Source organism: Leuciscus leuciscus, assembly GCF_965113295.1.
Source record: "Leuciscus leuciscus genome assembly, chromosome: 23".
NCBI classification, from domain to species: Eukaryota; Metazoa; Chordata; class Actinopteri; order Cypriniformes; family Leuciscidae; genus Leuciscus; species Leuciscus leuciscus.
Window position 1 is genome coordinate 6,055,054 of NC_138747.1, and position 11,961 is coordinate 6,067,014.

Consider the following 11,961-nt stretch of genomic DNA (forward strand, 5'->3'; position numbering starts at 1 on the left):
AGCATACGCCTTCAGAAAATGTTAGAACATTTCTTGATTCAGTAGGACTCGGCCAAAATTCCTCTTCAACAGTAAATGTTATACACACACACACACACACACACACACACACACACACACACACACACACACACACACACACACACACACACACACACACACACACACACACACACACACACACACACACACACACACACACACACACACACACACACCATGTTTAATGGGGATTTTTTTCATGGACAAAATTATTTTTATACTGTACAAACTGTATATTCTATCCCCTTACACTAAACCTACCCATCACAGAAAACTTTCTGCAATTTTACATTTTCAAAAAATAGCACGTAATATATGATTTATAAGCTGTTTTCCAAAAAAATTCCCCACAGGGACAAGGATTTTGGATATTGCCATCTTTGAGCAGACATTTTGTCCCCATAATGTAGGGTTTACCAAGCAAGCACACACCAATACACACACACACAACATCCAGGCATTATTGCACAATTTGGCATAAATACCTTCTCTATACTACATTCATGACTTTCTTGTGACAGTCAGAAACCACTACATGGCATGTATGTCTTCGTTAAAGGTTTTAAGGTGAAGTCAGTAAAAAGCTCTTAAACCTTTTGGGCCTTTAACAGAGTAGAATAGAGCTTCTTGTTAAAAGTTTCATTGGACTTTTTTTTTCTCCTTTGAGTGTGTGAATTTTTTTTTACAGTCTATGGTGTGAATGTGTCTCATGATCTACCCTGGGAATCTATATAGGCACAGTTCCCACAAGACAAAGCAAAAACACACACATGCAAAAAAAAAAACTACAAAAAAAACAAAAAAACATATAGGCCTATGTATAGCCCATATTGTTTTTATTTTATTTTTTTACCCAGTTTCTGCAAAACAATTTGATTTGTTGAAAATGACATCTATTATCTTTTCACAACAATCATTATAGAAAGGACATTCTCATAAACCTGTTTGGTAGCCTATATATAGTGCAATATGTGGAGCACTTCAGCATTATGTTGTCAAGGCAAATGAGCCATTTATGGACTTTTAAATGTCACCTAGCTGGCTCAAAAACAGCATATTATCCAAAGCTTTATTTTTTTCTTTTTGCATTACAACAATTCAATGTGCTGTATGTATCTGAGCAACGAAAAAGTTGAAGAAAACTTGCCATGTGCAACACCCAAACATTGAGCGAGCTGTGCGCGCCAACGGATTTACGTCAGACGCCGCAAGTACGTCACGCGTAAGTACGTACGTCTCATAGAAGTTTGAAACTGACGAAGGGACAAAAATATTTATATAAAAGCTGACGCAAGGGCGCTAAATACAAACTTACAATCAATAAAGTGTGATTTAAAATTCCTATATTTATGAAAGCATCTTCACAGTCAAGAATCTCCTGCTAAATTTACGCCAGGTGCATTTATTTAATGAAAATAAGTCAGAGCTAGCTGCTAGCATGCTAACTGCGCAGCTTTAGCCGCCTCGATGAAAACATTCAATATTATTGTGTTTGCTAAAGATTTTTAAAAACAACACAGTTGTGTCGAGCCCGTAAAACGCCGTATTTATTTTTGACGGTATGTTTTATTCTAAACTGAATTATGTTGATGGGATAGTCTAAAAATGTGTGTGCTAATTTGGACTCAGTGGTGTTTCCTGAATATTATTGTCTGTACTTGCCAATTATTTGCTTGTTTTCATAAATTAGCTGTCTTTAGAGTGTTTTTCTGATGTATGGGGTAAAATCAAAAGTGTTGTGCATGCTGGACCAATGATGCAAGGCCTGTGCATCACAGATGTGTGTAACTGTCAAGTGAGTGTGGTGTGATTTTTTGACGTTTGTGTTTCTTTTTGATGTATATGTTTTTGGCTGTGTATTTCTACATGATTTCCGTATAACTCTGTAAAAGTTTGTGTGTGATGTATTTTCTTCTGTCTGCAGGGCGTCTGTACATGTCTGTTCAGCTCTATGTTGTGATTTTTGTGTGCTGAATTTGTGTGTCATTTTCACAGTTTGTATTTCTTTGTGCAGAATGGCTCCTCGGTTGCAGCTGGAAAAAGCTGCGTGGCGGTGGGCAGAGACAGTCAAACCAGAGGACATCACACGTGAACATATCGAGTTAGCTTATAGGATTGCAGTGCTGCCTTGCAAAAGAGGGGCATGCAGGTAATATGGTGGTGATAATGTTCTGTTTACTATTCTCTCTGTTTATTTATTTCAGAATGGCATTTAAAGGGACAGTTGTAATGGAACAACTGTGAAAACGTGTTTTTATTTCTGCACGTTGTTGTAATCACATCACTGTCCCACCTTGAACATTTTTCCTGTCACACAGGAGGAACTGTAAAGGGAATCCTAATTGTCTAGTCGGTATTGGGGAGCAATCATGGTTAGGAGAAATTGATGAAAATACCTTCCACAACATCGATGACCCAAACTCAGAAAGACGAGATAAGGTATGCAAAATGACTGATTATTTCAATGACTGCAAATGGTTTTTAATGGCCTTAGTTTAACAATAAATTATAGGGTTGTCAAATACGCTCAGGGCAAGTTTATTAACACTGATATGTCAACATCATCAACATTTATGTGATTGCTTTCTCTTCCAGAACACTTTTGTGGGCCTGACGAATCTTGGCGCCACATGTTACGTGAACACTTTCCTCCAGGTGTGGTTCCACAATCTGGACCTCCGCAGAGCCTTATATCGATTTCAAAATTCCAGAGCTGAAGTACACAACACGGATTCAGGTGAGCTTGAGGTTCTTTCTTTTAAAGGCATGAGGATTTTATTGCTTTACTTCTCATTTGGCAATTACGATTCCATTGTAGCATGCTAGTATTGTACAATTATTGCAGTGGCAATTTAGCCTGGTAATACCAGACTCTGCTACTTCACTTTGCTTCGTATACAGAGTCTGGAAGGGCATAATAGAGAAGTGTTTTCTCTCGCGCGGGGGGGCGCTTGTCTGAAGTTTAAAATCATTGGTTACCCGTAAGCCAATCACATAACGTTTGGTTATGGCGTGTGTTATGCGCATGCTCAGCCGCATCTAACTTCCACTGTAAACGCATGTATGATGCAAAAACTAAACCATCGAGCGAAATACCGGAGTGAACATGGCTGTGAATGACTTTTGGAGATTATGTGAAGTAAATCTACGCATCCACGGTACAATCAGCGTCTACGTCACGGCTCTCAGCCCGCCCTCTGTTCGTTGATTGGCCCGGCTGTTTTCAGGCCGGTGGAAAACTGAAAGATAGGCTGCTATCTCAGACTGACTACAGGAGCGAAATGAAATTAGCGGAAGTAGGAAGTCTGACGTAGTCAGGCTAGTGGCAATTGCCATTTAGTAAACATTTTTTAGTAATTGTAAGGAGATTCACTCTGTAGCTACTTTGGAGCTAAGCATCAAGAGTACAATGCTGAAAGCATGACTTTTAGCATTAAATATGCATTAGAAGCATATTTATTGAAATTGACTTTTCTTATTTTGTGCACATTATTCTGCATACCAACAGATTATGAGCCACGGACGATATGCGAACACCTCCAGTATCTGTTTGCATTGCTACAGAACAGCAACAGACGATATATCGACCCCTCAGGGCTGGTGAAGGCTCTTGGGCTCGATACAGGGCAACAGCAGGTGAGCAACCATAAGATGGAGCATGTTGGAGTGTCCTGTGGCTCATGTGAAATCTCAAAAGCTACTTTTATTTTGTTTTTAGGATGCTCAGGAATTCTCTAAACTCTTCCTATCACTTCTTGAAGACACACTTTCAAAGCAGAAGGACCCTAATCTCCAAAATGTCATCCAACAGCAGTTCTGTGGGCAGTTCTCTTATGTAACTGTGTAAGTTATTCTTGTATTATCCATGTAACTGTAATTTCAGATTCAGATTCTTGTCACATATACAGTGACAATTTATAGTTGCATATATAGTCACTTTGAGAGTGATGTGTACAATGTGTGACATGTACAATTACGTTATAATATTGTAATTAGAGCTTGTTTTTGTGTTATGTCAGATGCAACAAATGTGGACGTGAGTCTCCTCTGCCATCACGATTTTATGAACTGGAGTTGAACATTCAAGGACATAAAAACCTCACGGAGTGTGTTACGGAGTTTTTGAAGGTGACTGCTCACATTTCTTGTGCCTGACAGCTCCATATGTCTATGTAGATGTTATATATTATATTATACTGTATAAAGGGTCTCAATGTGTGGTTTCTCACACTGTTTAGGAGGAGAAGCTGGAAGGTGATAATCGTTACTATTGCGAGAGCTGTCAGAGTAAACAGAACGCCACCCGTCGGATCAAGCTCCAGAGTCTTCCCCGCACACTCAACTTTCAGCTCATGCGATTTGTTTTTGATAGGTGAGTATTGTAATATGTCATTATCAGATCTGTTACCTGATGTTTTATAGCCATTTTTAGTCATTTGTTTCTCATCTTTCTCTGCTTTTATAGGCAAAGTGGTCATAAGAAGAAACTTAACACCTTCATTAGTTTTCCAGAAGTTCTTGATATGGGGCCGTTTTTGGAAGGAAGAGGTATACTGTGCATTAATGTACATTTAATATATACACTACAGTTCAAAAGTTTCGGCTCGGTAAGATTGTTTGTTTTTGAAAGAAGTCTCTTATGCTCACCGAGTCTGTATTTATTTGATAAAAAATACAGTAAAAAAGTAATATTGTGAGATATTATTACAAGTTAAAACAACTGTTTACTATTTTAATATATTAGAAAATGTAATTAACTCCTGTGATGCAAAGCTGAATTTACTGCATCATTACTCCAGTCTTCAGTGTCACATGATCCTTCAGAAATCATTCTAATAATCTGATTTGGTGCTCAAGTAACATTTCTTATTATTATCAATGTTCAGAACCGTTCATCTGCTTAATATTTTTGTGGAAACTGTGATCATTTTTTTTCCCAGGATTATTTGATTAATTGAAAGTAAAAACAAAACTGCATTTATTTGAAACAATGTAAAAAAAAAACTTTACTGTCACTTTTGATCCTTGCCGAATACAAGCATTAATTTCTTTAAAAACAATACAAATCTTGACCGCAAACTCAGAATGATCACTATGTCATCTCAGAATCAGACATAAGGAATAGGAATTTTAATCAATGAACATTACTTGATTCTTTTTTCTCCCTCCACCTCTAAATTCAGAAGAGAAGTGCACGTATGAACTCAGCGCCGTGTTGATTCATCGTGGCGTGAGCGCATACTCTGGTCACTACATTGCTCACGTTAGAGATGCCCACACAAACGACTGGTACAAATTCAATGATGAGGAGATCGAGAAAATGGAGGGAAAGAAACTTCAGCTGGGCGTTGAAGAAGACATTGGTAACAACACATTTTGATTTTAGTTTGAATGAGGTCTCATTTTTTGTAGCTGCTTGTGTTTACAGTCCTGAAAATATAAGTATAAAAAATAAAAAATAAACTTATTCTTTACATTCCAGCCGAGACGGGCAAGTCTCAAACCCGAAAGCCAAAATGTAGCAAAGGCTATCACTGTTCGAGAAACGCATACATGTTAGTGTACCAACAGCAGACAGAAGAGATTGACCAAACAGAAACTAATGTTGAAGTACCAGGTAAAATTAACTCTAATAAAACTGTATTACATTATGGATTAAAGAATCACATTGTTTTTTTTAGTGCCAGTGTAATTTTACACAACTGTCATTGTCATCAAGAGAAAACAACATTGCAAAAGTGTTATCTATTTACTGCATTATTAAGAAGTAGAAGCCTCTTATGATATCTATTTAAGATGAATTTGTTTGGTTTTCAGCTTTTCTCCATAAGCTAGTTGAACAGGACAACAAGAAGTTTGAGGAGTGGTGCAATGAGATGGCAGACATGCGAAAACAGAGCGTTGACAAAGGCAAAGCCAAACATGAGGAGGTGAAGGAGCTCTACGAATTGTTACCCGCGGAAGACGGTCCGTAAAAATGCCCCGTGCATCAGTTTCTCTGACAATATAAACTTTTAAATATCCCATTTTTAAATCTTCATTTTGGTGTTAAATTTACACTACCGTTCAAAAGTTTGGGGTCGGTAAGATTTTTTTTAATGGTTTTGAAAGAAGTCTCTTATGCTCAATCAAGTCTTCATTTGTTTGATAAAAAATACAGTAAAAACAGTAATGTTGTGAAATATCATTACAATTTAAAGGACCTGTTTTCTATTTGAGAATGTATTTTAAAATGTAATTTTCCTGATCAAAGCTGAATTTTCAGCATTATTACTCCAGTCTTCAGTGTCACATGATCCTTCAGAAATCATTCTAAGGTGATTTGGTGCTATTATTATCAATGTTGAAAACCGTTTGTGCTACTTAATGTTTGTGGAGTTTTTTCAGGATTTTGAAATAGGATGGATTATGAATAGTCATCAGAATATACATATACAAATAAACAGAATTTATTTGAAGTAGAAATCTTTAGTAACAATCATGTAAAGTCTTGACTGTCACCTGATCAATTCATTGCTTAAATAAAAGTTAAAGTGAAAAAACAACAACAACAATCATATGAACCCCAAACTTTTGAACAGTAAGGCTTTTGTTTTTGTATGAAAGCATCTTTTTTTCAATAAGGAATCAAAGTCTGGGCTCCCTTTGTGTTTTTAGGCCAGTCGTATGAGTTTGTGCCTCTGGAGTGGCTGAAGAAATGGCTTGATGACTCCACGGCCACCAAGGAAATTGACAACAGCCAATTCCTTTGCTCGCATGGCAAACTGCACCCAGACAAGATTGGCGAGGCCAAAAGAATATCCTTGAAGGCTGCCAATCTCCTTTTCGACCGCTATGGAGGAGGACCCAGACTAGACTGTAAGGGTTTCTTTTGTCAAACCTCTCCTTAATCATTCATTACTGTTTTGTTCAATATATTCATTCATCCTGGATGGCGTTTAGGGTCATACCTCTGCAGAGACTGTGTCACTCAGAGATGTAGAGTGATCAGACTGAAAAACCAGCTAAATGAAGATTACAAAGAGGTCACAAATTTTGCCAAAGCCTCTTTAAAAAGGTACGGAATACTGAATCGGCTGCTTCTTTAACCTGTATCTGTATCTGTTTGATGAAGCTGATCTGGTGTTTATATTGGGTGTATTTAGTAATGAATCGGGGTTCTGGATCGGTAAGGCTTCTCTAAGGAGCTGGAGACAATTGGCATTAGACCAGCTAGAGGAAGATGAGGAGGAAACCAAACACAACAACAGCAAAATGAACGGAGAGAAAAGCAGCAGCCCAGGTACCGAAGCTTACAGATAGTCTTTCTTTCTTTTGTTTTAAGTCTCGTCTTTTAGTTGTTTATTATCTTTTTGTCTCTTTGTTAGCTGATGGAGTTAAAGGAGATAGTGACGACAGGGACGGTGAAGAGATGAAGAACTTTAATGAAGACATTCTCTGTTATCATGGTTTGTTTTCTCTGGATAAAACTAAAAACTAAATGGATTTTTTTTAATATATATTTAATGGTGCATCTAACCGATTTAATGATAGCAAATAAGATGCTGTAATTTTACATGAATTTAAAAGAATATTTACTCCTTTCATTTAAATATTTTAAACCTGTATTAATCATTAGCAAGGTTAGTTTTTTTTTCAATGATACCGTAATTGTGCTTTTTCTTTCTCCCGCAGGTGGTTTGACTATACTAGAGAATGACAGGCGGCTGGTTTCTGCAGAGGTGTGGAATAAACTGCGGATGTATTTCCCCAAAGCACCAGAGTTCGCGCAACATCACGAGCCCTGTCAGCAGTGCATGGTAACAAATTGATCAATTAGCACAGCTGTCATGGTTAAAAGGTGTAGTGGACACTCGAAACCTTGTGATCTGCCTACTATTATTTGGGAAAAGTCTTAGGAGGTTTTAAGATATACTGTTTCTTTCAGAGGCTGGATAGGGAAGGGAAAGAGAACGAGGCTTTGAACAGAATGATGGCAAATGAACAGAAGAGCTCCCTGCTCAACCTCTTCCAGGAGAAAAATCGGCCCACGCTGCAAAAATGGCCACAGGTAACGTCATTTTCCACAAATAAGGGATTCTGTTTCAGTTTTTCCCCTGATGTTTTGAATAATTAAAACGACTTCTAGTAGAGAGGGTGAATACATCAGGATTTCACTCTTATTTTCAGCTCACTGACTTTGGTTTGAATTGTGTTTTAGGACACAGATGTTCTGTACATTGTACCCCTTTACTTTGTAGAAGAATGGAGGAAATTTATCAGGTAATGGAAAAAAAACTTTTTCTGTAATCACTAAAATGATTTTGCAGTTTTGATATGTCTAAATTATTGGAATGTCTCCTGTTATACCTGATCATACCACAGGAGGCCAGCAAAGAGTAACCCAGTGTCCAATGTGGGGAACAGTATCCTGCTCTGTCCTCACGGGGGCTTCATGTTCACCTATGACTCCATGCTGCAAGGAGATGCCCAACAGTGAGTTGCTCAGTCCTGACCTCTCACATGTCTTAGAGTGAAAATAATCAGATGTCATTAAACAAAACGGCAGAAATAATATATACTTTTCATTATACGTGTAAATTTTAACCAAATATTTTTATGTTGAATTTTTTTTTTTTTTCATGGACATGTTATTCATCACTACCCATATTAAGAGCAACTCTGAGTTAAGTCTGAGTGTTTGTGTCTGTCAATGCACAGTATAGCTCTTCTCTGGCCTGCTGAATGGGACGTGATCTACAAAATGTTTCTGGTGGACCATGTCATCTCCATATATCGGATTCATGATAAAACGCAAGACAACGGCAATGTGCAATACCAAACTCATCCAGGTGAGATAAATGAGCAGTAGTTTCTTGGAGGTCCCTCAAACAGACGTTGTATTTCATGTGAGAATGTGTTTTGTGCTCTCAGATTTGTGTCGAGAATGCAGAGAGGGCTTCATATTCCAGCAGCAGAGGGACATGAGGGAGTACGCGCAGGCCACTGTGTATGTTCGCAAAGTCATTGACAAGAAAATGGTGAGTCTTTGCATGATCACAGGTCCTCAGTTAAACCCTAAACATTACAATTGTACTACCAGGAATAACTTGTGTGCCATTTGGTTTCTCTTTTATAGATGATTAAGGAATCTGCCCCTGAGTTCAGTGTGAGTGGGTCAGATGTTGAGGATGAAAGAGAAGAGCCAAAGATAGATGGAGAGAAAGATCCAGACTTCAGTCAGGTACTTTTGATCTGTCTGTCTGTCCATCTTTCTAATTGTCTATCTAGCCATCCATCTATCTAGGGCTGTGTCGGTAAACTTGACAAACTTGTCTGAGTAACACTGGCGGTGGTCCACCAAAACACTTTTTTTTTTTTTTCGTGAATATTACCACAGGACTAAAACACAAAGCTTTGTTTACAAAATAAAAAATGAAATGTTCCATCGCAGCCATGGAAAGATTTGGATTTTTGCAATCTGGTCACCTGATTTTGCGTGAATTTAACAATAGGCCTACTCCATTTTATTCAACTGGACATTGAATCTCTTATTATCAAATTATCACTTACCTCTCATCTATTTTCGCAGGGGATTATAAACATTTCTATCTTTTGTTTGCTTTTAATTAGGTCTATTATATTTTGCATACTTTACTGTGATAAAGTAGAAAAAAGCTATAGGACAGATGCCTTTTTACTTCAAATTGTATTTAACACAGTTTGTGCTTGTTATTAGACTTGTTGAGGCGTGTCAAGTTTATTTGGATATCATCTATCATCTATTTATCTTGTCTATCTGACTGTCTATTCATCTGACTATCTATCTGACTGTTTATCCATCTATCATCTATTTATCTTGTCTATCTGACTGTCTATTCATCTGACTATCTATCTGACTGTTTATCCATCTATCATCTATTTATCTGTCCATCTATCTGCCTGTCCAAATGTACGTCTGTCTGAATGTCCATCTATCTATCTATTATCTATTAATAGATAATAGATATCTATTATCTACTATCTGTATATATTACCTGACCGACTGCCTGTCTATCTGACTGTTTATCCATCTGTCTATCATCTATTTATCTGTCAGATTTTTTTATCTATTTGCCTGTCTATCCAACAATCTGAATTTGTGTGTCTGTCTGTCCGTCTGACTGTTTATCCAACTATCCAAATATCTGTCCGTCCATCTGTCTGTATGTCTAACTATCCATCTATCTACCTGATTATCTATCTATCTATCCATGGCTCAAGCTCCCTTCTTTACATCAGTCTGAGGGTGGAGCCAAACGGCAGAAGCTGAACGACACCACCTCTCTCTCTACGCCCGCTGTTGCCTCTGCTTCCAAGTCGGGCATCAGGAGGAGCACAAGGCACAGGAAACTCCGTGGGGAGAAAGCCCTCATCGTCTCTGCCAACCAGACGCTCAAAGAGCTAAAGATCCAGGTCTGTTAGTACAGCGAAAATTAAGTATTTCAATTTATATAATGCCGTTTGTTGTCTTATTTTAAATAATTGCATCCACAGATCATGCATGCATTCTCTGTGGCTCCATTCGACCAAAACCTTTCCATAGACGGACGCTGTTTAACAGATGACTCCGCCACACTAGGAAGTCTTGGAGTCATCCCAGAGAGCATAATTTGCCTTAAGGTACAACTCTCAACTCTGTTTTGATGGGAACAGATACATTGGCTGTGTTTCAAAACATAATGAGCTGCCTACCTCGACAGCCTTTTTGGGCATAAACACTAGCGTTCAAAGGATTGGTAAGATTGTTTTTTTTTGTAAAGTCTCTTATGCTCACCAAGGCTGCATTTATTGATCAGAAATACAATAAAAACAGTAATATTGTAATTTTATAAAGTAAATAAATAAGCTGCTTGAATTTTACCCTCTACAGGCTGATGAACCCATTGCTGATTATGCTGCAATGGATGATGTTTATCAAGGTAAGTGCTGTTTACGTCAGCTTAAATTCTAATACCAGTATGTCTCATTTTCAAACACATTATGCTGAGTATTTATTTTATTTTATTTTTTTGTAGTCTGTATGCCTGAAGAAGGATTTAAAGGTATGCATATACTATTGTGGTCATTTCTGACATACATTTTTAATCTTTAAAACCTTTGTGAAAGAATCAGGAACATGATGTTGTCAATCATGTTCTACTGTATTTGTTTCCTTTTGTTCAGGCACTGGACTATTAGGACACTGATGGAGGCCTCAGATGTGGAACAATGCTGACAATGGCTGAGCAAGGATAAAGCTTGAACTACCCATAGATCTTTTTTTGTTTCGTTTTTTAATTTGTTTTTGAATGTTGCAACAACTTCAAAAGTGTCTTTTTGCTTTAAAACATCGTGCTGGCTTTTAATATTGAAAGATGTTGATGCATTCTGCAAGGTTTTGTGGTCGTGCTTACATGACTGTGAAAAATACGGGTCAAGATTTCCTCAAAGGACGTTCCATTTCAAGGAAAATCTGAATTCCTCCTTGTTTTGTTGCAATGTCATGTTCAGAGATTATGTTCTGATCATATTTTGTGTGTAAAACAGTAAGTCTCTGTAAATCCTTTGTTGAAAAGAAGCTTGTGATGGCACTGCAATAGAGCTCGTACATATTTAAGAATGCATGAGCAACTTGAATATAAAAAAAAAAACGTATTTAGTCTTTGTTTTGTTAATGTAAATAACCTCATAAAAATACAGCAGTGAAGAAAAGTCTAGAACGATGAGCATAAATAGGAGATATTTCCGAATGTGGAAATATTAAAGCATTGCTAAATAGTTTAGACATGTTCTGCTACAAGCAGGCATTTGTGTGAACTTTTCTGTATGTTCTTTCATATGGGCAATAAATATTCTTTTTACATCTTCATATGTGTTTTTTATGTGTAGAACGACTGCAGAGATTGATATCGTAAGAAT

The 11,961-nt window shown here is 37.4% G+C and overlaps 1 protein-coding gene across 7 annotated transcripts; it reads left to right on the plus strand.

The window, feature by feature from the left end:
• The first annotated feature begins 1,257 nt into the window (after positions 1-1,257).
• On the plus strand, positions 1,258-11,911 carry usp48 (ubiquitin specific peptidase 48). 7 transcript variants are annotated; one of them, XM_082156622.1, is made up of 29 exons: positions 1,258-1,601; positions 1,733-1,837; positions 2,057-2,191; positions 2,361-2,481; positions 2,638-2,779; positions 3,551-3,678; positions 3,761-3,885; positions 4,062-4,170; positions 4,281-4,414; positions 4,508-4,590; positions 5,226-5,405; positions 5,525-5,659; positions 5,860-6,009; positions 6,700-6,900; positions 6,985-7,099; positions 7,188-7,324; positions 7,410-7,490; positions 7,717-7,841; positions 7,970-8,092; positions 8,243-8,304; positions 8,407-8,517; positions 8,743-8,873; positions 8,956-9,062; positions 9,161-9,265; positions 10,285-10,476; positions 10,558-10,683; positions 10,934-10,982; positions 11,079-11,105; positions 11,227-11,911. In XM_082156622.1, exons 2-29 carry the CDS (start codon positions 1,821-1,823, stop codon positions 11,247-11,249), a joined length of 3,174 nt encoding a protein of 1,057 aa, XP_082012748.1. In that variant the 5' UTR covers positions 1,258-1,601; positions 1,733-1,820; the 3' UTR covers positions 11,250-11,911. The 7 variants fall into 7 exon arrangements, 6 of the variants coding, with proteins under 6 accessions (XP_082012748.1, XP_082012747.1, XP_082012751.1 ...); XM_082156621.1 differs by having other exon boundaries at positions 1,258-1,837; XM_082156625.1 differs by having other exon boundaries at positions 1,258-1,837; positions 10,303-10,476.
• The last annotated feature ends 50 nt before the right edge of the window (positions 11,912-11,961 follow it).